This window comes from Phascolarctos cinereus, unplaced genomic scaffold, assembly GCF_003287225.1.
Source record: "Phascolarctos cinereus isolate Bilbo 61053 unplaced genomic scaffold, phaCin_HiC Scaffold_8;HRSCAF=390, whole genome shotgun sequence".
Classification (NCBI taxonomy): Eukaryota; Metazoa; Chordata; class Mammalia; order Diprotodontia; family Phascolarctidae; genus Phascolarctos; species Phascolarctos cinereus.
The window spans coordinates 65,790,148-65,815,494 of record NW_027556291.1 but is presented as its reverse complement, the minus strand read 5'-3'; the positions used below and the strand labels follow the sequence as shown (position 1 = coordinate 65,815,494).

Sequence of the window (25,347 nt, the reverse complement as noted above, 5' to 3'; positions counted from 1 at the left end):
GTCTTCTGATTGCTGCACTACATTGGGTACCACACCATGCACCCCACGGTTTCTGAACTGGGAGAAACCCTGTCTCCTCATCAGTTACCCTAGGTGCTTGTGAGGGATGGGGAGTATACAGCAAGGTCAGAGATTCGTTTCCTTTCAAGGTTAGGACTGGGGTTAGGGTGAAAGAAGGGTATGGCCAATCATGACACAAAGCAAACCATCCGATGTTGGTGAAATTCTTTATTAACCTTGAGTAAAAAAGTTGAAACAGCATTAGAGTTATATGGCAGGAAACAATCATCTTGTTGTCATTGTGTGAATTGTACCAACTTTCCTGTGGATCAAAACCTACGGTCTTCATTTAAGAAAGAAGGCGACATTAACTTGTTATGTATGTGTTGTAAGAGGACATGCTGTTTGGAAGGCGATGCAGCTGGAAACTCTAATATTTGCCAAAATACAATTTCCCCGACAGGCTATTCGTTATGGGGAAGGCACTAGAAGCATATCAAAGAGCGTATATGGAAAGCAGCAAGAGAGCCACAGAAACAAAGCAAGCCAAAGAACGGGACTAGAAGAGCAAAGCTAACAGGAAAAAAAAGGGGTGGGGGGAAGTATTTCCTAAAAAACAGACATTGTTTGAAGCTTGTATTTCTCATAATGCGCGCTTTGCAAAATTTTAAATATCTTAGATGTTTAAGATATGTGCTAAATAAAAATTAGATAGTTTGAGAGTTTAATTTTGCTACTGGCTTTTTGGTACTTGACTCATTAGGTAAAAGAGAAAGCAAAGAGGATACTGGGGAAAAGTGTCGCTCCCCCATCCCTTTCCACCCTTCCCCCCAACTTCTAAAGCACAATTGCTTGCAAAGAGCACTACCCTTCCGACTTATACTGGAGTACTGAGCCTGGCTAAAGGCGCTAGAGTGGAGGGAGTGGGTGGGCAGGTGGGCCAAGCTGAATGGGAAGTTCAGGAAGCCTCAGGCATCTCCTTTTCTCATCTGTCATCCAAGGGGGCACTGTGTTCCTGTGGCAATTAGCTTATGGAGAAATGGCATCGGCTTCCCTAAATGCCCTTAGGACCTGTCCACCTTGGTGTTGGTCTTGGCCTGACTTCTGTGGGTTCTTATATAAGGCCATACATGCGTAGGTGGGGCTCAGTTCCTGGGAAGGGGCACCCTCAGATCGTAGGGCAATGAATGGGGCAGCCACATGGAAAAATAACACTCCATATTAAAAGTTCCGTTTTCCATAGGAAAAGAAAATTGTAAATAACCAAACTAGATTTTAGTCTAAGAAAGAAAAAGATCAACACATGGCTACGCAAATAAACCTACTTGCAAACTTTAGAAGGAAAAAAAAAAGTTTTGTTCTGTCTTTGAAGTACTAGAAAAATAACCTGCTTCTATATAACAGACCAAATGGGCCCAGGAGAATCCTGGGATGGGAGATCTCATGGTGCACAAGCGAATGCTCTAGCCCCTGGATCACAAAAGAAACAGCCCTAGCTTATGACATCTTAAACACAGCTTTCTCACCTATACAAGAACAGCATACCCTAAAAATTGCAGGTTAGAACTTTGGCTTGAAACAAATGGGACCTTTCCCCTGCCTCCAATGTATCACCCACCTTCCTCCTCATCTAGACATCAATCCCAGGTGACATGGGATTTGCAGTAACTCCCTCACACTCCCAAGGGCCTGCCCTTTGACAGTGTGAGGAGGTTAGAGATTAATGGCCCCAGGTGGTAGGGGGGCCTCTAGCATTTGAGGAGGAAGCTAGGCAGGGGAAACGGAGCCCCATGGGCTCAGGTGGTATTTTCAACTTCTGTGGACTCTTCGATGAAGTTGGCGACAGGGCTGAGAAGCAACAGGGGGAACAGCTTGTATTCCCCATTGGGGTCTTCTGGGAGCAGTGGGGACTCAAAAGACTCAAGTGGATTCTCATAATCATCGGACAGGCTGGGTGCTACCAGGCAGAGAGGATCATCCGAGTCCTCCAAGTAGGTAGGCATATCCTCCTTATCCTCCAGGTCAGCCAGGAGGAGGTCTCTAGCATCTTGGGATCTGTCTTCAAAGGAAGGCAGGTCTTCAAATAGTGACAGCAGAGGGTTGCTCATGTATTGGACCAGCTGCATGTCTGCGGGGAGATGGGGCGAGTATTTGATTATGCACGAGAGGCACTAACATCCTGAAACCAAGGAGGCCTCCAAGAGGACAAACCTGTATGTGGCCAGGCAGAGAGTGATTGCCTCCCCCCCCTCCCCCACAGATCCTGCTACAATCACCAAACTGGCCATCCCAGAGGCTGGTTCCAAGGCCAAAGGCTGTGCTCAGCAAAACCGGACCTAGCTCATGCCTTCTCTTCTGAACCCTGAAGCCAGCACCAGCCCTCCTCCTTGTTCCTATTACAGGCACCTGTTCTCACAAAGATTACAGGCTTCCGCTTGAATACTGCTGAGAAGCACTTTAAAGCCCTGGGCTTTTGCCATGGGGCTAGGTATACTCTTTCAACTGACAAACATGCATGTCATGAGAATGCAACGTGACTTGCAGATCCCGAACTGAGGCCCAAAGGGTCCTCAGACACCAACTTCCTCCTCATTTACACGGGAAGAAATAGACTGATGGAGGTGAAGTGACTTACTCCAGGTAACACAAGCGATAAGTATCACAGGCAAGATTTGAACCCAGATCCTGTGATGGCAGATCAGAGGCCCCTAGTAGAGGGTCTGAGAGCTGCTACAGCTCCAAATGTTACCATCCTGTGGCTAAGCTGGTAATGAGCCTCTGAACTTGGCCAACCTGTGGGGAAATGGAGCTGAGGAAGCCCCCAAAAGAAGCAAATTTGGAACAATGCTGAACTTCATCTACTGTCACAAGTAATGGCCTTTCAGGAGTCTAAGGTGACTTTGAAGCTTTCCTTTAAGGAGCAGGGCATATCATCGCTTCCTTCCACCTGACATAAGGGCAGTATAACCTACAAGGCCTATGAGGCAAGGCAAGGCAGGTGACAAAATAGAGGCTCTCAGAAGGGCCAGGACTTGTTTAAGGTCTCAAGGTAAATGACTCAGTGGGGGTGGGCCTAGAGGCTAGAGGGTCTGCTGCTCGCCAGCCCAGGCCTCTCTCCTACCTTTATTTCCATCAGCTTCAAATTCACTGGTCATTCCACCTTCTTCAGCACTCTTTTTGAGAGTCAGGGTCTAGAGGGGAACAAAGGGCAGGCAAATGTTTAGCGGCTCCTCATTCCTAGAGACAAAATTAAGTTTCTAGGAGTAAAGAGCCTCTCTGAGGAGCCATTACAGGAACAGGGGCGGGGGGGAATTGGTCCGTTTTCTTCTTTCATTCCATGGGCCTGGCTTTTTTGGCTTGTTGCTCTCTAGACAAGGGGAGAAATCAATGAGTGGTGCTGCTGAGCCAAGTGTACCAAATGGTCGAGTTGTGATTCTGCCTGAGCTAATATTGACCAATATTTCTCTGAACAGACACCAGCAAACACTAAATGAGGGACTGAAGTCCAAACAAGCCAACTTGTCAAACATGCCCGGTCTGTCTGACAGGAAGAGGAGAAGAAGGAGGCTTTCAAGTCTTCCTGGCCCAGTCACAGCACGAGGGCCAATGTCCTGGGAGGGGCCTGCCGCTTAGAGTTTGATCAATGCTATTTATTCCCTTTCCTGGCTGGGCAAACAGGAGAGTGGACTTTAGGGAAAAAAAAACCCGAAACAAATGAATAATTTCCCAGGCAGACCAGACACATGTGATGAGAAGGCAAGGTAGCAGCTTCCAGCCAGGAGCAGAGTCCTCTTGCTATACTCAGAGAAAAGGGGCAGCAGAATCCCCCAGGGGTCTCCAGAAAGGATCATGGGCTTCTTTGAGATGTCCAGTCTGAACCACTGCTACCTAGTGCATGTGTCAACAGCACAGGGCTGCTCCTTCTGGTGAGCTGAGGCAGGCTTCCAAGCCATCTGGGAACAGGGCTTACAGAACAGCCCAGGATTTGCCTGCCCATCTTGAACATTCCCAGCCCAATGGGAAGAACAGAGGATGGGGGTGCCAAAGGGGTAAAACAGTGTTAGAGAAACTCAGGCAGCTGAGGCAACACAATTTGTGCACGTGCCCTAACTCAGGGGCTGCTCACTTGTAGGAGACCTTCGCCTGCAACCTTCCTCCTTTGTAAAATGAAGGGCCCCTAAGGTCCCTTCCAGATCAAGCCAACATTCTAAGTTCCAGTTCTGACACCCTCTGTTCTAAGGCCTCTCCTGGTTCTAAGGCTCTACAATTCCATTATAATATGAAAAGGAGTCCTTTGGCCACTAGAATCAAATACTGTCATTCAAAATAATAACTATAGTAAAATCTCATTAATTCAAATAAAGACTGGTCTAAGGGCCTCATTTGTACAACCTGTGGAAGGTCTGCTAAGGAAATTAAGTCACAGAGAAGAGTGCAGAGCGAATGGCTAGACTAGGGAAGAGAAGAGCCCGTTTTCAAGCAATTAGCAGCTAATACATTCATTACAAATGCTCAGTAAGTAGGTTCCCAAAGAATCATGACCTGGCAACCCTGTGATTGAGTCTGTGCACAGACCTGAAGCTGGTAAAGCCACACCTTGACATTATCCAGCTCCATCGGTAAAGCATATCCCAACATGTGAAATGAGTTGCCAAGTCTAGGGTCAGTCACAGTCATGGCCTGGCCCATGAGGACGACAGAGGCCAAAAACTAAGAACTGGGAGTGTGTACTAGATGGAAAGAGGGCAAGGAGGAAGGGCGGCCAAGAAGCTGTTCTCATCGTGGTCCTTCGCTGCTCAGAAAGAGGCAGTACTTGCCCAATATCTTCCCAATGAAGGCGCCAACACCTTTACCTGGCATTCAAGGACCTCCAAATTCTGCTGCCACTTTACCAACTGTCTGGTTTTATTTCATGTTCCTCTCTGCCATGCTCCATGTGCTCCAACCCGACCGGCCTCTCTGCCCACCCCCTGAACACGGCCGCCCTCTCCCATCTCTGTGCTTTCACTCACACTGTTCCCTACAACCTTTCTTTACCCACCATTTGACACCACACTCCCTCTCCTTGCTCACCCCCACCTCCTGGCTTCTTCTGCCCCTCACCCAAACTCCCACCTTGTGCAGGAGGCCTTTCCCAGTTCCCCACTGATGCTAGTGCCTTCCCTCTGAGTCTTTCTCTAATGGATCCTATCTAGATCTTGTCTGGACTTAGTTGTTTGCATGCTGTCTCCCCCATGAGACTGTGAGCTCCTTGAGGGCAGGGCCTGGCACATCAGTGCTTGTTATAGTGTAGGTGGCATGGCCTGCTCCCAGAGTAGAGCCTGCCCAGCGGCAAGGGTTGTGTGTCCTAGATACTTCATTTCCACAATGTTCCATATACACCTCTTCAAAGTGTGGATGTGAATGGGATGGGATGACCAATGTGAAGAATGAAAGGAATTATTCTGCAAAGATGTGCGTGAAGTGAAGGATGACCCCTGAACAATGACCACTATAGAAGTAGGACAGAGCCAGGCCTCAGGAGGCGCGGCCTAGCGGGTGGCATCCGGCATCTACAGCACTTGTGTAAACCATTTATTCTTCTCCCTGGGAAATCTTCATTGCGTGAGATGACTGGCAGACATTCAGAAATGACAGTGAGGCACAAAGGCCAAGCTAAGACCGGCGGACCCTGGCACGAATGGCAGCTCTTCCAGAACAAGGCTGCATGTGCCATCAGCCTCAATCACCCTCTCCTGCTTCCTTACTTAACTACATTAACTGTTATGTTGTGGGATTTGTGAGGAGCACCTGACCAAACGAAGCAGATCGATAACTACTGTGTGTCAATAAATAGATGCATTTGCATTGGACAGATCCTTCACCCTACCCCCCCACCCCGCCCTTCCAAAAGGCTGCTTCACGAGATGGGGCTCTTTGTGTGGGGAAGAAGAAAATCTCCCATTCCCCAATCCCTCCTCTCTCCAGCTGCCCCATTAAGCCCAGGTCTGACCATGTCACTGCCCCAGGGCCATCCTCTTGCCTCTCCAAGCTCCCTCTCCAGAACACCCCAACACTCTGGCCCACAGCATCACGCCTGAAATGCAGCCTCCAGGCTGCTTCTGAGCCTCAGTTCAACGGCCACCCTCCCACCTACAAGAGGACTTTGCTGATTCCACAGGCAGGGCACTGTCCCTCCAAAGGCCTCAGTTCCAGAGTTTGCACTTGACAGCCTCTGAAGTCCCTTCTGGCTCTAGCACTAAGGTCCCCAGATCCTACATGAGAAGCCAAAATCATCTGGAGAGAGTCACTAAAGTGACCTGTGGGGCTCTTCTGGCCAGCTGGGACCTAAGAAGCTGATTCTGCTCGATTAGAGGATAGTAGTGAGCACTGAGCGGTGTATTCCATCCAGCTGTACTTTGCCCATGACTAAATGACAAAAGTCATCTCTACATACTGCTCCCTCCACCCCCCACCCCCCACCAAGGATGCAGGCCTCTCACCTTTAGACCTCAAGCAGCCAGCCAGCACCCAACTCCTAAAGTGCTACAGCTCCCTTGCTTGGAGCTGGAATGCACCTGTGCAGGAATCCAGGCCAATGTGTACCTGAGCCGGAATCCTGGAGCCAGGCTCCACTGTTAAGACTTGGAGAATAAGGATCCTAACCGTAATGGGCAAGCTGCTGGGGCCGCTACTGATGGGTAGTTCTAATCATGGAGGCTGAACTCTGCCTCCCCTACAACTTCCCCTCAGTGTTCCTAGTCTTTTTTCCACATCGAGATCCCTTAAACACCTGAAGACAGTCACCATTCTCTCCTCCCCACCCTTCTGTATTCTCTAAGCTAAATGCCGTCAGTTCTGTGGTCTCCTTCCCTTTGGACATAATATCCCTCCCAGAAGTGTGTCACCCAAACAAATAGCCCTGTGAAAGACCGTACCCCTCCCACCTCGTCCACTCTCATTTCAGACTCCATTCCACTGTTGAGATCCTGGGAGCTCTTTGGGTTACTATGCCACACAGTCCACCGAGACCCCTCCATCTTTTCATACGGACTCTCAGTGAGCCACACCTCTTTTGTGCAGCTTGAACCCCAACGCTCTCTCACGCTAACCCCTCTGTTACCTTCCCAATGCGGCCTAATCAGCGATAACGATCTTATTTGTACGTATGTCACAGGGAATCAGGACAATACAGACAATACATCTCATTCCAATTCTCTTGTTAGTAATCCCACCACTGGATGAAAATCCTTCTCAATGATAACCAATACACGGCATCATAATTTGACAGTGAATACATATACAGAGACCATCCGAGAGCTCTACAAGATCGAATTCACTCTTACGTCAGCCAAGCTGGATGAGGTTCCTGTTTCGTTCATGTTCAGGATTGGAAATTCAGGAGTTGGAATCTGAGGGGGGAAAAAAATTAATGTAAACACAATCCTTTAAATCTAAGAATTTAAATCCAATTCAACGTCTGATTGCTATGGCAGAACCAAAGGCTTCTGATGAGGGTGCTGAGAGGGGATGCTGCTAGAGCCAGCTCTTACTAGTTCTTGAGAGCTGAATTTTCAATTTTCAGTGTGATTACTTATACCTTGGGAATTGGCAAAGGCTACAAAAATTGGGTCTGATTTTTTTGTCGATGTCTAGACTTAACAGAGTGAGGGAGAAAATGTTCATGATACAGACTACACTTCAAAAAGTGGTCTTGTGTGTACAATATTTTTCCCATAGTGAGCCAGTTGTTAAATATGCTCTAGCACCACACCCTGTTTCTGGACAAAGGTATCACGCTGGCAAGAAAGGGAAACTCTGGACGCTGGAATTAAGACCACAAGCTTCATAATTCAATGTGTCCCCAGGCAATTCTCCGAGGCTCTAAGTTACAGATGGGCTGTTGATAATGCAACAGTGAAGGGAGTTTCCATTCTGGGAGTTCCCTATAATGTAATCCCATGGCTATGCCAAGAAAAAGGCCTTGGCCTCCATTGTTCATATGCAACTACTGCTTTTAGAAGGACTCTTTTAAGTGGATCTGAGAAGAACAATCATAAAATTTATATCGCAAAGACATGCACGTTAGAAGAATTCAAAGAAGGGCTATATCACCTTTTGATTTTCTAGTTCAGAGACTGAAGGCTAAAAGTCACATTGCTGGGAAATAGTGTGATGAGCATTGTGCTAGGGGCCAAGAGGCCTGTGTTTGGCTGCTGGCCTAGTGCCAGTTTCCCTATCAGCTGTCTGTGGAGGAGGGGGTCATGAAAACGATCAAGTGGAGAGAAGAGTCAGCATGTTATTCTTCAAATACAAATGTTTGTGAATCCTTGGCCTAACGTTATCTGTCCGGGCCCCAGAATAAACAGCTGCCCTCACCTCACTCAGGAGCTCGGGGCCCGGAGTCAGCTTCTTCACAGACAACATGGAGTGTAGCTCCTCCAGATTAGCTTCAATACAATTCAGAAAATCCTGCGTTTCATTCCTTAAATGAGGAGAAGAGAGGAAGTTAAAGATCTAAGCATGAAAGCCAATGGAAAACATGGCCATCTAGTTGACAGGGGATTCATAAGGCTTGAGCCCAACACCACAGGATATCCTTGGGCAAATACCACAAAACATAAATTTCACAGATTGTGGCAGGTCCTAGAACATGAAACCACCAACCATATGGCCTTCTCCAGTCAAAGGGATTTCATGTCTAGCCTTTAAAGCCCACTGCTATTCAGAATGATGGCAGCCCCATCACTCATTGGTTAGAACTGAGACACAGTGCCTCCCCATCCCCTTCCAGGCAACATACCAGAGTTCTGAAGTCTGAAAGAGGGAAGGGAAAAATATGTGTGTGTTATGTGTGTGTGTATGCATGCACATGTGTGTGCATGCGCAGGCAACATCCCCTAAGAATTCTAAATAGGAAGCTGTCCTCAATCTCTTCCAAAGGGAGTCTTTATTCCCAGGCTGGAGCTGGATCAAAGTACTCCACTGGCCTAAGAGGAAGGGAGGAAGGAGCTGCTAGGAATTTCAACAAGCTCGTCCATTTTGTAAAACAAATGAGATTTTCAAATAGCTACATTTCTTCCAGCACCAAGTAATGTGCTATTTGTTCAGACTCTCTCTCATTAGATAAGTCATTTAGTGTTTGCAGTTGAATGAATGAGTGAATTGTACTTTGCTTGAAATTTGCCAGTAGATGGGAAACACGGCATTCAGAAAAAAAGAATCAAGCTAATCTTGTAAGCATAGAAATATTTACAGCTCTTGACTTGGCCCCAAAGTGTAAGCAATCATTCATTCAATGAGGTCCGCTGAAAAAATCCTACCTATTTCAATTGGCTATTTGTTAAGCACCTACTTTCTATAGGCCCAGTGTTTAGTACAGGGAACACAAAGTTTCATGAAAACCAAAATGTCCCCGTCCTCCAGTTTTCAATCTATTACTGAGAGGGTCCCTTATGCACACAGGCAAGTATGCCACGAGGCAGAAGTGAGATGGGGCAAAGAGGAGTGAGTTGCCCCCGATACTCTGGAGATCTGTTCTCACTGCAACACTGCTCTCAAAGCTGGCTGCCAAGACACCGATACAATGACCCCATGCTGAATACCTGAGCAATCCTGACTGACCTAGTGTGTGCAGTGAGAGCTTCCGACCACCTACTGCAGTTGTCTCTCACCAGAAATAAAACCAAGTACACGTGCAGCACTGGACACTCTCTGGGAGCTGCTGGACATGGAGGTTCATTTGGCCAAACTAATTTTGTTTTTCTCCTCTCGTTTTTATTCTTTGTTACAAGGGAGGGCTTAGTGAGTATGCGAAGTGAAGGAAAATGAAGAAGTAAAGGAAATATAAACACACAGAAGGGAATAAAACTGTTGTTTCACAAGAATGTAGAAAGGAGACGACATTGAAGCTGGCCCCCTCTGGGCCTCAGTTTACTCATCTGTAAAACGAGGGGCTAAGACTAGATGATCTCCAAGGCCCCTGTCAAGTGTACATTCTATGCTCTATGATACTATGTTACATTCTGTCTGAAAGATTTTGCGATAAATTTGGCCATACGGAAAGAAGAAAGAGAAAAGAATATCTACAGAGAGATATGCTGATGGGCTGGGCAAAGTTCACTTGTGCCCACCCTCTCCCCATGAGTGTGGGGTGGGGGGAGGGGGCCCAGATGAGGACGGCGGTCAGGAGAGCACAGGCCCAAATCAAATGATAAAGTGTGCCAACACCGTCCAATTCTGCAAAGGCCTGCTGATGGGGCTGAAACCCAGGCCACCGCCTCTCCCTCACATGCCGTTGCCAGTTTTTTCCCGGGTATAGATCTGCTGACGCTAGTGTCTTAACAGCTCCAATTTAGTAGGGCTTTTTGCTGAAGCGCACACAACCTTCTTGCTTCAGGAAATGAAGACATCCTTTCTGCTATTGTTTTGGGGCCAAGCCTCAAACAGCTACTTGCACATGCAAGAATTCTGCCACAGATGAATAGCAGCTCAAGGGATTCCTCTCTGCCCCCTGAAGATGCCCAGCCTCCCAAAGTCTTGATCCTTCTTAGTCCTTAAGCCTGGGATTCCCTCCTTCCTTTCCCTTCTCCTCTCTCTCTCCCCTTTCTCTTTTTCCTACCTCTCTCCCTCCTTCTCTTTCCTCTTTTTTCCTTTCTCCCTTCTCTCCATTTCCCCCACTCTCTCTGCTTCCCCCCTCCCTTCTCTCCCTCCATCTGTCTCTCCCTCCCCACTCCTTCCCTCTCCCTTTCTCTTTCCCTCCTACTCCCTTTCCTCCTTCCTCCTTTCTCTCTCCCCTTCCCCCTTTCTCTCTCCCTCCTTCCCCTACTCTCCCCCTCCTCCCACCTTTTCTCTCTCCTTCCTACTGAATTCTTCCTAATTCATCCTTAAAAGTCCAATTCCAACAGCACTGCTCTGATTCCTTCCTCCCCCAGTCAGTTATTCACGTCCTTCCTTCTCTCTTGGAGTCCAAACATGGGAGTTAGCTGTGCCCATTACTAGGCTGTAACCTCCATAGGGGCAGGCATAAGTATGGAACAAGAGAAGGGAAGAGAACTCAGCCAGAGAAGTCCCAGGGCTTCCTCTGTGCACTGTCGCTGTTGGGGGAAGGGTGTTATTCTTGTTGGTTTTTTGTTTTTGTTTTGGGTGGGGGGTGAGAAGAGAGGGAGAGTTAGCTCCCTTGACTGATTGTTATCTCATCAAACTTTCCATGGCCACAGGTGGCCAAGGACATATTTTTTTTAGAAGTCTTGAATTGCGAGTCAGAGGAACTAGGTTCAAATCCCAACCATGCTATTTTACCAGATGCATGACTTTGCACAGGTCATTTCTCTCTGGGCCTCAGTTTCGTGCCTTATAAAATGATAGGGTTCAATATACTACCTACTTTCAAAAGGAAGCAATCTATGCATAAGAGAGACTCCATCTCCCACAAGCCTGCCTTTCCTGTTCTCTATGGGAAGGTTCACATTTGCTGGTGTCTATCCAGTTTGTAACCAGCAGAGGGATAAAACTTGTCATTTCAACTGAGATAAACAATTCCCCTTAGCAAATGACTGTATAAGAGAGGTGCCTGGGCCAGCATGGCTCAGCGGCAGGACTCGAACCCAGGGCTTTCAGGCTCCAAGGCCAGTTCTCTATACATTAGGCCATACTATCTCTAAAGTTCATAATAAAAAGACAATACGGCAAAATAAACACAAAGGAGTCTAATAGACTAGGTGAGACAATCCTGAAGTAGCCCTTCCACAGCCTATGAACATAAAAGGCTTTGGGGCCTTGAAAGTCTACTATCAGCTATCCAAGTGGACCCTAAACTCTACCTTCAAATGACCCGAAGTGAGGAGGGTTTTCAAGGTTACTACCAAATCTGGACTTAACTTTCGCAATATGGAAAGTGGCAGACCCAACTGTGAAGTGTGCCCAGCAGCTACTACAAGCAAGCACCCACCTACGACAGCCCCTCATTTCTCTCCTCTAACTGGCAGCAGCAACCCCTTCTTGAACCCTACCAAGGTGGCCTTAAGGGCTTTGAAGGAATGAAAGCGGAGCTAGTTCCTGAATTAGGTTCACCCCACCAAAGTCTCAAAGAGCTCCCCGCCTCCGCCCCGGCCTCCGCTCTCCTAGCCCTCCCTGATGGGAGCAGAGTACCTGTTCGAAAAGTTGCCACTCTGGGTGGACACGTGGCTGTCATTCAAGATGGAGTCAATGACTGCAACAGGGTCCTCAGAGTCAGCGGCCTGGGAGCAGTGGAGCTCCAGAGGAAGGTCCTCAATATCCTCAGGCTCCAGAGAATCCTCAGTGATTTGAAGTGGGCAGTCAGTGACATCCAAGTCCAACCCAAATGATGGTATCACATGCACTGGGGATACATGGTTGTTCCTAAGAAGTAATCAACACGTGGACATTGATCAGCTCAGACGCATTACGGCCCTACCACGTGTACTACAGCATTCAAAACAAGGCAAATGGTGTCCCAACTGAGGACCTCTATGACAGGGAACTTACCAGGGAGCAATAAATATTCATGGCAGTGCTTGCTATGGTAGCCAAGAACCAGAGACAGAGAGGCTGGCCATCAATTGGGCATATGAATGTCAGGGAATATTACTGGGGATAAGAAATGATGGTTTCAGAGAAACCTGGAAAGACCTGGATGAACTGACGCAAAGGAAAATGAGAAGAACCAGGAGAAAGATTTACCCAGCAGCCACAAGGTCAAGATTTAAAATAAGTCTGATCAATACAATGGCCAATCAGGGCTCCAGAGGAGCTGTATAGGTACAGAAGGAGACATACATTTTCAGACACGAATAGTGTGTCAATTGGTTTTGCCTGATTATACTGATTTGTACCAACAGCAGGCTTTTATTTTCCGGAGGGGAGAACTGGGGGGAAGTTGGAGGGGGGGCAGTAGCAGTGATACAAAAACAAAAGAAAAGATGATCAACAGCCCATTAAAAAACTCACAGAAGAGAGAAGGAGGTACAAGGGAAGATGCAGACAAGCAGGGCTGTTCAAGCCCAACTTAATATACACTTAAAAAACTGTTCTTAAAAAAAGAGAGAAAAGCTGTCAAGAGTGGAGGAGGAAAGTTATCCTGAGCAGTGCCTCTAGCACACAGGTAGGCCTGCACTGGGATGGGAGGTCTTTCTCCAGTCCCCTGAGGGAAGTCTCTCTAGGGCCAGCAAAAGACAAAGACAAGAACTACCAGGTCACGTGGTAGCAGGGACTGGATAAGACCTGGATAAGGAGAGAATGCACCCACAATGGCAAGAGTCAGATGACTCAGATGTCTATCAACATGGGAGTGTGGGCCAGGGAAAAAGGCACTCAGTTTGGAACCAATGACATGGAGTTCAAATCTCAGCTCTGCCACTTAATCCCGAATGACCTTAGACAAGTCCCTTGCCCATCCTGGGCCTCACTTTCCTTCTCTGCAAAATGAAGGGTTAGAGTAGTGTGGCCTCTGACATCCTTCCATGGGATCCTATGGGTAATGTGGAGACCTACAAAAAAAGGACTTGGTCTAGGTAGCCTCCAAGTCCCGTCTAGCGCTCAGTCTCTGATGATGTTGGATACCGTCTTGCATGGCTCAAACACTTGATATGACAAGTAGGCCGAGCCATCACCCTCATTTAATGGCTTCGGGTGGCTAAGGGACATCCAGGGAAGCAAGCACAGGAGAGGGCAGACTGAGCAGCTTGGTGTTCCTCTCCTCTGGCTCAGCTCTCCTGGAAGCCAGGCTCCCATCGGCCACCTTAGCAGGGGAGTGCTCACTGAAGCTGTAGGGGCCACAGAGGGCTTTTCTCACCACCTTGGGAGGGAGGACTGCAAGGATTACTCTTCTCATTTTTACTGAGGTTTCGAGAAAGTGAGACTTGGAATGGAGAAACTGTTCGCTTGGCGTCATAGCCAGTGCTGAAGCAGCGCTTCCGGCCTTTTCCTTTTTCCTTTCCACCATAAGGCCTGGAGTTTAAAGATACTTTTCTTACAGGAAGCCCCCTGCTCCCCTTCCCCCCAAGGAAGTAAGAAAGGATGAGGAGCTGAAGGAGAGAAGGGGAGGGGGGGGGGAGGGAGAGGCCTTCCAGCTGCAGAGACGGAGGCTAATTTTCCCCAAGGATCAAATGTTCCTTTGCACGGGGCTAATTAAGTTGGACTTCCAAGGCTAATTAAGTTGCCTAAGTAAGCGTGATTTTCCATCTCCTTTCTTACTTGCTGGTTTGGAGGGCTGTCAGTACAGCCGAGCTGCCCGAAAACCCAGAGTGGATAACTGGGGCTCCTCCAGTTCGGTCTGCCATAGACAGGCCCACTTAACAACCATCACTCTCACTGCATTAGCTCCTAGGACATTTTAACAGCGAAGTTGGAACTCCACTTCAATCTTTGCTCTTGCTGTTCTGTCTCTGTGGCTGAGCCCTATTGTGGACAGTCGGTACATGCCCCCCCCCTTCCCCTCCTGATCGCCTCTGTTATCTGCCAGCACTAAGACAGCAAATCTTCAGGCTGGCGCTTTTAGCAATAATCCCAGTAGACCTGGGAGGTGAGCAATGCTAAGTATTACCCTCTCCCTTTCTTACAGATGAGGATACTGAGGCTTAGCTCGGAGCGATGAGCTGACTCATTCAGCACCTTCCCCCCGACCCCTGCAAGCCAGTCAAAGGCAGAGTGGGAATGCTCATGTCCTGATTCCGAGTCCCGGGCTCTTTCCATCACCCAACTCTGCAGGTGGTATGGGAGCAAAAGCTCACCCCACAGAGGCCAACATCTGAAGACCAGCATCAGGCATCCACCCCCACCTTCCCACCACAACCCACGACTCAAAACAACTCCCCTACAACATAGGCAAAACTGTCTCCCCTCCCCCCCCCGTTTCCTTGCTCCTCAAATGCCTTGCCCCAACAGCTCTTGCCTGCCAACGTTCCCCCCCCCAAAACAATCCTCTCCCTTGCCCAATGCCAACATCCTGAGGCTCCTTCTGGGGCCAAAAGCTCCTCCCCTGGAACGCCCTCCTTCCTCAGCCGGCCTCCACTTGGACCACCCAGACCTCGCCCATCCCCAGGCCTCTTTTAGCTCCCCAGGTCCTATTTCTGCCTGAGAAGAGCCCTCCCCACCACAGAGGGCCCTTTATGCAGACAAGCTGGATATTTCTCTCCATGTTTGCTTTTGCGGTTACACGGAGCCTCCCATTCACCAACGGATTTTAAGGCCTTTGCTAGGCAGCCCAAGTTTCCATTTCAATTTAATGGCTCCATTTAATGATATTCTTTTAACAACCTGACATTTCTATCCTCCATGGGGTTACTTTGAAACATTTTATTTCTCTGATGAGCAAATGAGATTGTCCAATTGAGTTCTGCAGTGTTAAGTGTCTTGTCTGAATGTGGTGAGCTCTGCTGGCCCTGGCATGATGATAGCTTTTGTCCCTCTGTGGGCCTCCCTGGTGGGCCAGCTAGCCGACTCAGGGGCCTCATCCTGGTGGAGAGAGGCCCTGGGCGCTCAGTGGAGCACTGGAGCTGGTGAGGCAGCAGGGAGTGAGAGGACCATGGGATTTAGTGCCAAGTGATCAGAGAAATCTTAGTGCTAGAGCTGGCCAGGCCCTCTGAGACCATCAGAGGCAACATCCCTCATCTTCCAAGGGAAGAGCAATGATGTCAAGATAAAAAGACTTCCGAGGCCATCTGGGTAATCAATGACCTTGAGGATGGCGGCAAGGCACTTTTAAAAGCTTCTAGGCCTTGTGATTCCCATGTGAAGATGAGCCTTGAGAAGGTCAGAGGAGCTCATCACCAAAGGCTTGACCAAGGGCCAGAAAGGTTTTCAGCTACTCATGGAACAAGTACTGGGGGTAGAGGGAGGACCCATTCTCTAAAGAAATTTCCCAATCTTCAAAAGGTAGAATACTAACAGCAGTTCACATTTCCATTAACACCTTAAGGTTTGCAAAATGCTTTTGTAGATGTCAGCATGATTAACACTCAAAGCAACCCTGGGAGGAAGGTGCTATCCTCATGTCACAGGTGAGACAAGTGAGGCCCAAGGAAGGGAAAGGGCCTGCCCAGGGTCACCCAGATAGGCAGAACCCGAACCCATAATATCTGTAAAGCACTTCGAATGGTTCCTGGTATTCAGTAGGCACTTAATAAATGCTCGTTTCCTTCCTTTCTCCTACCCTAACTCCAAGGCCAATGTTCTATCTGCTATGCCATCCAGTACTGGGAAAGCAGATGGACCAGCGCAGAATCTATCACTCCCAACTGGGATAGTAATGAAAAATCCATGCTGTGTTGACCAAGAATAAGATCTGCCCCATGACCAGTGCAGTGAATAGACTATCGAACTTGGGAGTCAGGAAAACCTGGGTTCCAATCCCACATCAAACACTTATTAGCTGTGTGACCTTGAGCAAGTCCCTTTCTCTCCCTGGGCCTCAGTTTCCCCTTCTGTAAAATGAGGGGGTCGGACTAGATGGCCCCTGAGGTCCCTGCCAGCTCTAGAGCTAGGAGCCCACGTGCGACCTCGCACAAGTCCCTTCCTCTCCCTGTGACTCGGTTTCCCCCTCTGTAAGATGAGGGAGTTGGACTGGATGATCTCTAGGGCCCCTCCAAGCTCTAAAATCTAGGATTGTATGACTTCGGCAAACTACTTGCCCTATTTATAACATCCCCAAAAGTCAACTGGCACCTTCACTTGGTCCTGAGTGTGGTCTCTTTACTACCTCCAGTAGGCACAAAAGATTCCAAAAGGGGAATTCCCATGCTTACCCTTCAAGCAGGCTTGACTGATCTGCAGATAAAAATAAAGTGGGAGCTGGAGCTCCAAGCCCACTGGGGCCATCATCCACAGAAGCTGTGACATCTTGAATCACGATGCCATCGGAGTCCTCGACAGCTGGAGAACCAGGATCTAACACATCTACCTAAACAGAAGCAAAGGGGAGAGGGACTGGGGATGAATAGTCTGCCATTTTGACATTTGGTTTTCCACAGCTCCGATGATGCAAAAGGGATTGAAGAATCCACCAGCATTAACAGATGCATACAACTCGAACCTCCCCTCCCCACCATCACTTTCTCCATCAAACTCACAGCTTCCCCACTCTCCACAGGGATCGAGACACACTGGCGGCTGAACTTCGAAGGCGGGGAACCAGACACGTCTGGCAATGACCTGCAATGACATCCCATTCCCAAGCACTATTAGCAATAAGAATCACACAGTCCTGGGCACACAGACTCCAGGAGAACTAGTGAGCCTGGCCCCAACTGGAGCCTGTTTCTACAGTTTAGGTCTCTGTTGGAAATAACCTCATGGAAGGGTTTACTCAAAGTCAACACTCCAACCCTACAAGGGAGAATTCTTTTTATAAAGTTAAATACTTATAGACTCTAATATGAGGAGTGGTCAATGGCCTCAGGCCTTGTTCACAGGAGTCATCTTTCATTTGTTCATGAACAGTCCGGAGGACTGCCCCGGCCCTCCAATCTGGCTCCAACCTCCTTTTATCCTGCCTTATCTCATGCAAGTCTCCTTCATGTGACAGGCAACATATCCAGGTTCAAAGGGCAACGGCCTTGGGAGTCAGGAGCCCTCTGGGTTTGGAGCCCACCTCTGGCATCTATTAGATAAGAGACCATGGACCAAGTCACATCATCTGTCTGAGCCGGCATTTCCTCTCATCTGCGAAATGGGGAGGCTACTGGCATTCTCTTACAGGGCTGGTATGAAGAAAGCATCAGAAGAACACCCAGGATCAAGATCAATGCTCCCGATTTTGGAGCCAATCCCACTTCCCAACTGCCCCCCCTCTCCCTTTTCCCCTCTCAGGGCATCAGGCCTGAGGGACCCACCGAGCCTTCTTGTTTATCTCATTTGCCCTTTTTGCACAGTTATCGTTGTACAAGCACAGGCTGTGTCTCAGTGCTCTGCTCTTCAGTGCTTACCATCTGGCGCCTTCCATACAGTTGGTGCTTAATCAAAGCTTGCTGCCTCCGACTAGAGTCAAGTCCCTGGCACGGTACCAGGGACTGGTAGAAAGGGCACCCTGTAGGGAGTGCACTGAAGCCCAATGCTCTCTCCTTGCACGACTAATACAGGCATGCCCATAACCTTGGGACGCGAGAGGCCAGCTCTAGAGCTGAGGGCTATAGGATGGGTCTGGGAAGCTCCTGAGAGTGCCAGGACTTAGGGATAGAGGACGAATGCTCTGCCGCATTCCCAGAATGGTTCCAGGACCCTTTTGGGGGGCCGTGATCTGGCCTGTGAGGATCCTGGGGCAGGGCCAGGGAGAGGCGATCTCAGAAAGGACCTTCTTACTCTAACACTGTTCTTCCTTCTTCTAAGGTTTACTGAGTACTTTCCTCACAACAACCCTGTGAGGTAGGTCGTGCACGTGTCAGGATCCCCGGAGGGTCAGAAGAACAAATAGCCTCCAAGAAGGTGATCCTCCGGCAGGGTCAAAGAGTTACACAGTTTCCGAGCTGGAAAACAACCTTGGGGCTCTTGATTCCAGCCAAGCCCTCTTCCCGCTACCCTGTATCCTCCTTCTCCATCATGCTCTTTGGAGCGAAGACAAAAGCCCTAGGATGTCTGGGCATTCCCCAGGCTAACCCTGGGTCTGGGAAATTCTAAAAGATAAACTGAGTGCCAGCAACTGGAGCCCACCCACTTGAGGATCGAGCTGTCCCGAGTCAGCTTGCTATCATTAGCCCATTAATCCCTCTGGTACCACCTTCAAAATACAGGTGCTACTGCAGCCAGCAGCTCAATGAAGGCCTGGCCACCTCTCCTGGGAGGTACAGCTTCCCACCCATAAAGCACGTGAGCCACACATGGCCTGACTAATGCTCTGCACCAAAAGCTAAGAGGTGCATTTAGAAAGGCTTGATGCTATTGGGGAAATTATGGCCGGTTACGGAGAGAATACTAGGGACCAGTAATTTCACCTTTTTCTCTTGACGCCCACAATGTAGTTTCCTTTCATCAAACCAAGTAAGAACTGGAAGATCTGAGAAGAACACAAAGTATATTTCAATCAGCACCCCATGCTTCACGTGAACAAAGCCTCTCTGAAGCACTCCTAGACACCAACACATCCGACACATTCTCCTCGCCTTCAGATGATGACGATTTGGTGGCAGTCCAAGGGCCCAAGGCTCTGGCAAGTTCAGTCCTGCCAGAAAGACTTCCAGCATGGCGCCAGTGGCAGAGTCAGTCAATGTTCTTGGGGTCCAGCCTGGCTGAGTAAGCTCCCAGAGGCTCACTACCAGTAGGCAGGCCACCAAGGGAAGGAAGGAAGGAGGGAGGGACAAAGGGAGGGAAGAAGGGATGAAGGAAGGGAGGAGTTCTTTGACTGGGGCAACCCAACCCAAGAAATCATGGCCAAATCAAGCTTAAGGCTGATGAGTGCTTTCTGCCTAACATCAGTTCAGAGAAGAGCACAAAGGAGAAGCCTGCAGGGGCGGGGCAACTGCTACCTTTGATAACAGCTGCTGCTGTTGGCCGTGCTTCTGTCTTAGGATGCCCACTTCCTTCCAGAGAGCTTTATTATTCCTGTAACATACAACAGACCCCAAAGTGAAAAGGGGCAGGAGGAAGCTGGGCCTCTGGATGAGAAGCTGGCTGGCACCCCAGGCACCGTCAGATGGGGACCATGTACAGGAGCAGCCCAGCACGTCATCGATGCCCGGTGCCCAGGACGTTGTATGTGGGCACTCCAAAAGCTACGGCCTGCCTTCACATGGAGTTCTGTCTGTTCTCTCAGCCTGCTCCCTCTCCCCTCCCCTGCCCCCTCCATCGTAAACACCCTATCTTGGGGGATTGCCATGGGCCACTTCAGATGCAAAACCCTCAACCAGGCATTCATGTTTAGCTTCCTTTGGCCTCCCAGGTAGTTGACTAGTCTGGGGAATTTATGATAATCTTCACTCCTTAAGAGTGGAAGTTTCTAAGAGGTTTTCTAAGACTGAGAAGACCAGGATTATCTCCCCAGTCTGAGGAGTAGAAAGAACGATGGAGTCAAAAAGTTTGGGTTCAAATCCTGTCTCTGCCACTTGGACAAGTCTCTTACCCCTTTCTGAGGTGGGCCTTCCCTTCCTCTTGGGGATTGGACTAGATTCTACCTAAGGTCCCTTTCAAGTCCCAAATCCCAGGTTTTTGAGCCTATGTCACATCTGGTGGCAATCCACAGAATGCCAAGACCACAGTGGAGAAAGGAGACTTTCTCACCAGTCTTGTGGGCATACAACCACGGGCACCCATTGCAGAGACACCCATTGCTCCTCTGCCCATAATCACTGGCCCAATCAGCAGGGAGGCAGACAAACAGAGGGGCAAGAAAGCCCCCTCTAGAAGGCAAGGGGACAAAGTCAAGGCTGACAGCAGGACTCTCTGTGAGCTACAGAACAACCTGTGAAGCTTTTATTGGGGGTGGGCAAAGAGTCTCTCCGTCAAAATAAAATGAGTACCCGGGTATGGCTTTGCAAACACTTTTGAGTCTTACAAATGATGGGAGGATAGGCCTAGAGAGTACACGCTTCCCTCAAACTCCCCAAAGCACAGTGTGCCCCCACTAAAGCCACAGTCCCATGGGAGGAGGGGAGAGCAGTTGCCCTCCTCTCTCAGCTGGGCTTCTGAAATCACAGAATGTTGCTGAGTACCCACCCTTTCTACTCTGTGCTGAAGGCCAGCTATGCCTGCGGTCGGAGAAGAGAGGGGATGATTCATGAACACCTAGGATATAGCTGAGAACCCAAGCAAAGCTCCCCAGGCCTGACACCAGCCTCTCTCTGGATAGCAGGCATTAGGGAGAAGAACTATCACAGACTGGGCACTCTTAGGGCTGAAGTCTCAATGGCTTTTACCAATAAGCCTGTGAGCCTGGGATAGCAGACAGCTGCTTTTCAATTCAGTTCAAGTTAACAAGCATTTAGAAAGTGTCCCTCAAGCGCTGAGCACTATGCCAGGTGCAGGCCACCCAGACACAAAAACCAGCAGGTCCTGCCTTCAAGAAGCTTACAATCTATGGGGAAAAATAACATGAAAACACAGGAGTAAACACAAAATATCAAGTCAACACAGAGGTGCTTCGGTGGGGAGCAGCTGGAAGGGCCTGGGAAAGATGGCTTCTGGAAGGCAGCGTCTAAGCTGAGGCCTGAAGGTGGTCAAAGACTCTCAGAGTTGGAAGTAAGGAATCAGAGGCGAGAGATGGAGTGTTATGTCCAGGAAAGAGAGAACAGATTGGTTTGGCCAGAACAGAGATTGCCCAGAAAGGGAATGACAGAAAATCAGTTTGGTAAATGAGCCTGAGACTATCATGAAAGCAATCTGATGGCCACAGTACTTAAGCAATTGAGTCCATTTCCAGGGAAACACTGGGAGGAAAAACGATACTGATTCAAGAAGAACAATTCAATCAGATTTGTAAATGGGATTTTGAAAGGGGCAATTTTATTGCTTGTCTTCTAAGTTTGCTCTATACAGCTGACATTCTTTAAGAGAAGAAAATGAAAGACAGGCTTGTGCCAGACTGTGAAAGGTAGGGCTTTACGTGCCAAAGAGAGGAATCTGAATTTCATCCTAGGGGCTGTAGGGAATTATTGGAGCTCATCGAACTAGAAGGTGACGCAGGCAGATCAACAGCTTAGGAATATCAACTGATGGGGAAGAGAGGAGCCCAGAGTCAGGGAAAACAATTAAAAGGCTATTATGGGGGGAAAAAAATCTTTGTGGCAAGTTTCTCTGATAAAGATCCAATTTCTAAGGGAACTGATTTAAATTTATAAGAATAAGGACTGTTCCTCAATTGATAAATGGCCAAAGTATGTGAAGAGACCGTTCTCAAGGGAAGAAACACAAGCTATCTACACAAATTAAATTGTAAATTAAAACAACTCTGAGGTACCATCTCACACCCAGCAAATCAGCAAGGAAAAGGCCAAACGCTGGAGGGGGCAGTGAAAAGTAGATCTATTAAGAGCCTGTGAGTGGAATGTGAACTGGTCCAGTCATTCAGGAAAGTAATTTGGAACTAGGCCCAAACAGTAACTAATCGTGCATGGCCTTGGACCCAGCGATATCAGTGTTAGGTCTGAATCCCAAAGAGATTAAAGGAAGAGGAAGAGGATCCAGATGTACACAAATATTCCTAGCAGCTCTTCTAGCAGTGGCAAAGAACTGAAAACTGGAGGGGGGCGGGCAGGGTATGTCCATCCCTTGGGGAACAGCTGAACAGATTCTGGCATATGAATATGATGGAATACTAGGGTACTCTACGAGATGAAATGACGAAAGAAAGGGTTTCAGGAAAGCCTGGGAAGACTTGGATAAACTGAGACAGAGGGAACTGAGCAGAACCCAGAGAACAATTTATACAATTTATACAATGGAAAGACAAGCAACTTTAAATGACTTACAAACTCTGATCAATATAATAACCCACGATTCCAGAGGGCTCATGAAGAAACACAATATTCCCCTCCTGACAGACACGTGATGGATGAACTCAGGGTGAGGACCAAGGGAGACAAGGTGGATTTTTGTTGATTAAAAAAATGTATCATTTTAAAAAGGCTATTTCAATAATTCAAGTAAGAGGTAATGTGAGCATTGACTAAGGTAGTGGCTACAGGAGGGAGGATACAAAAGATGCCGTCAAGAAAGAAGTTATAAGATTTGCAAGCGAGGAAGCCAATCAGGAGGCTACTGTGATAATTTAGCTAAGAGGTGCTGAGCACCTAAACCAGTGGAGAAAGTGATAGAGATGAGAGATAGTGTACAGGCAGAATTCATGAGACCTGGCAACCAAGTGGATAGAGCTAGAGCAGGGAGGGGGTTGGAGGAACAAGAGTCAAGAATTGAAAATGCCTTTGGAGCTGTGAGCCTGGGCACCTAGGAGGATGGTGGCACGCCTGACAGAAATAGGCGAGGTAGAAAGAAGAGCCAGTTTCTGAGGTCACAACTGGCCTGTAACAGAAGGCAGGACAGGGGGCCACAGAGGGAGCGAGGAGGCCAGGATTACAACTGTTAAAAATCAGAACTATGTGGCAAAGTTTGGGGACACCCTGTATAGATCTGGAAACCATCTGCTGGGGATAATAATTCAACCCAGCGGAGCTAAACAGATTACCAAGAGAGTGTGGACAGAAATGCAATGAGGATCCAGTAAGAGCCTGAGAAGGCAGAACCAGACAGCTAAAAGAAACAGTAAGACCAAGGGGTATCACATGGATTCAGAGAGGAGAGAATACCCAGAAGAAGAGGGGGCACTCAACACGGAGACTAAGAAGGCTAAAGATGGTCACTGGTGACTTGGCAAGATTCTCTTCAGCTGAGCCGTGGGGTCTGAAGCCAGTGTGCAAGGGCCTGAGAAATGAGTGAAGCGAAGGAGTGGAGTTGGCCTTTTTTACAGATAAGGGAAACTGAGGCTCAGAGAGATGTTGAGACTTCCTACAGTCACACAAACATTAAGTGTTAGAGGTGGAGATTTGAACCCAAGTATCTACTGACTCCAAGAGCAGCCCAAGAGCAGCACTCTTTCCAACCAACTGGTAAATGCTGGATGATTCCTTGTAGTTGCAATGGTCAGCTCAGATACCAGTCACCTAGTCTGCTTCGCACAGAATCTGGGAGGGGCTTCAGAGACCAGCTACTCTGACTCCCTCACTTTCCTGAACAGAAAAATCACAGTGCGGAGAAGACAAGGCGCTTGCCCAACCTGGCCCAGTGACTCCATAGCAGAGTCAGAAATGAGAACCAACCACAGAGTCCTCTACTGACAATAGGGTGTTTCTACATGTCTCCTCATTTCTTCCTTCCTTTCTGGAAAGGCAGAAACGTAGTGGGAAATGAGTTGGGACCAGTAAAAACTCCCATCCCTAGAGCTCCCTCATGTTTGCCAAGAGTTTCACTCTCAGTAACTCGGAGTATTGTTATACCCATTTCACAGATGGAGAAGCTGAGGCTCAGAGAAGTCAGGTGACTCACCCATGGTCACAAAGCTATTCTGAGGCAGGGCTGGGCCTGGAAGGCCAGGCTCCTGATGCTGTCAGATTCTGGCATGTGATGTGAGATGGGAAAAAGGAAAAGGGGAAAGAAAGGAATGGAAGAGGCAGCCCCCAAGCTCCACCCTTGCACTCTGATGAGCAAGGAGCTTGGGAGTTTCCACCACAAGGGCGGGGCCCCTGCCACCTGGATCCATACCCACCTCTTCAGGCTCGCCAGCTTGTTGTCCATGCCAATCTGCTGCTCCTTGATCTCCTGCACCTCAGCGAGAGCTTTCTGCAAGTCATCAGAGCCTTTGATATCCTCTGTTCTCCCAGATGACACCTAAAACCAAAAGAGTTTGCACATGAGGATGGCCCTTGGGCTCCGCACACTGCCCCCAAGGGTCTTGCCCCCTCCTCCTCTCCAATTCCAAATCTGCAGTGGTGCCCAGACTAACTGCTTTCATAATGCTGTTGGGCCCAACGTCATGCTATGAGGAAACTAAGTATGTTAGCGTGAGCATGCCTGTGATCCAGAGGAGAACCAAGAGGTCAAGCAGTGGGGCAGGGAGCACGACGCCCCGCTGAGGTTCCAGCGCTGACTCGGCCACTCACACAGGGAGCCTCCTCTCTCTAAGCTCTAGTCTCCTCATCTCTCAAAAATCCTGCTAATAATACACATCCCACTAATCTTCACAGGCCTCTTGTGTCCCATAAGCTAAATGCTATTGAAATGGGAGTTACCACTACTACCAGCGAGAGACTGAACCTCCACCAATGTAGATGGGCATGCAGCCCACAGCTGACCATCTTAGTGAGGGTGGCCTGGGGCACTGAGAGGTTCCACGATTGGCCCAGGGCCACACAGCTGGTTTGTCAGAGGTAGGCCTTCAACACAGGTCTTTCTGGCTCTGACGCTGCTTCTCACTATTATTATTGTTGTTGTTGTCCTTATCACTATTTACACATAAAATTGAAGAGGAAGGTATAAACTGACTATATATATTCAGCAAGTTCTACATCCTAGAATGTAGCTACGATGTAAGATGAATAACAGGGCGGACACTCAGAAGTTCACAGGGGCTAAAGTGCAAGTACGGAGCCAGTAATTGGCCAGCCATGGCCTATTCATATCTACCCACAAAGGCACAAAGAATGACTAACAATAAAGATGAACGAGAGATTCTAAGAGGCAAGAAGGCAAATTTGAGCTCAGAGGTAACACTGAGACATGGTAGGATGAGACTCGCATGGCTGAAATGTGGCACAGGATGGGCACCCCACTTTATTCAAAAGAAACAGGTTCAATTAAAGGGTAAAGATGCTTTACTCACATAAGAAAGTCCAAGTACCAGAACGGGGAAAGCATGACAAAAAACCAGAGTGA

The 25,347-nt window shown here is 48.5% G+C and overlaps 1 protein-coding gene across 2 annotated transcripts in view; it reads right to left on the bottom strand.

Moving 5' to 3' along the window:
- Positions 1-213: 213 nt before the first annotated feature.
- LOC110194733 (heat shock factor protein 3-like) overlaps positions 214-25,347 on the bottom strand; it is a 56,650-nt gene continuing 31,516 nt past the window's right edge. The window contains exons 4-13 of one of the 2 annotated variants that reach the window (XM_020967248.2): positions 24,182-24,303; positions 19,455-19,530; positions 18,924-18,985; positions 17,067-17,148; positions 16,743-16,897; positions 12,130-12,360; positions 8,359-8,464; positions 7,326-7,391; positions 3,122-3,191; positions 214-2,128 (exon numbers count right to left, since the gene is read on the bottom strand). In XM_020967248.2, coding sequence (XP_020822907.1) covers positions 1,797-2,128; positions 3,122-3,191; positions 7,326-7,391; positions 8,359-8,464; positions 12,130-12,360; positions 16,743-16,897; positions 17,067-17,148; positions 18,924-18,985; positions 19,455-19,530; positions 24,182-24,303 — 1,302 coding nt within the window. In that variant the 3' untranslated portion in view covers positions 214-1,796. The remainder of the gene's footprint in view (positions 2,129-3,121; positions 3,192-7,325; positions 7,392-8,358; positions 8,465-12,129; positions 12,361-16,742; positions 16,898-17,066; positions 17,149-18,923; positions 18,986-19,454; positions 19,531-24,181; positions 24,304-25,347) is intronic. The other variant, XM_078148033.1, reaches the window with a different exon arrangement.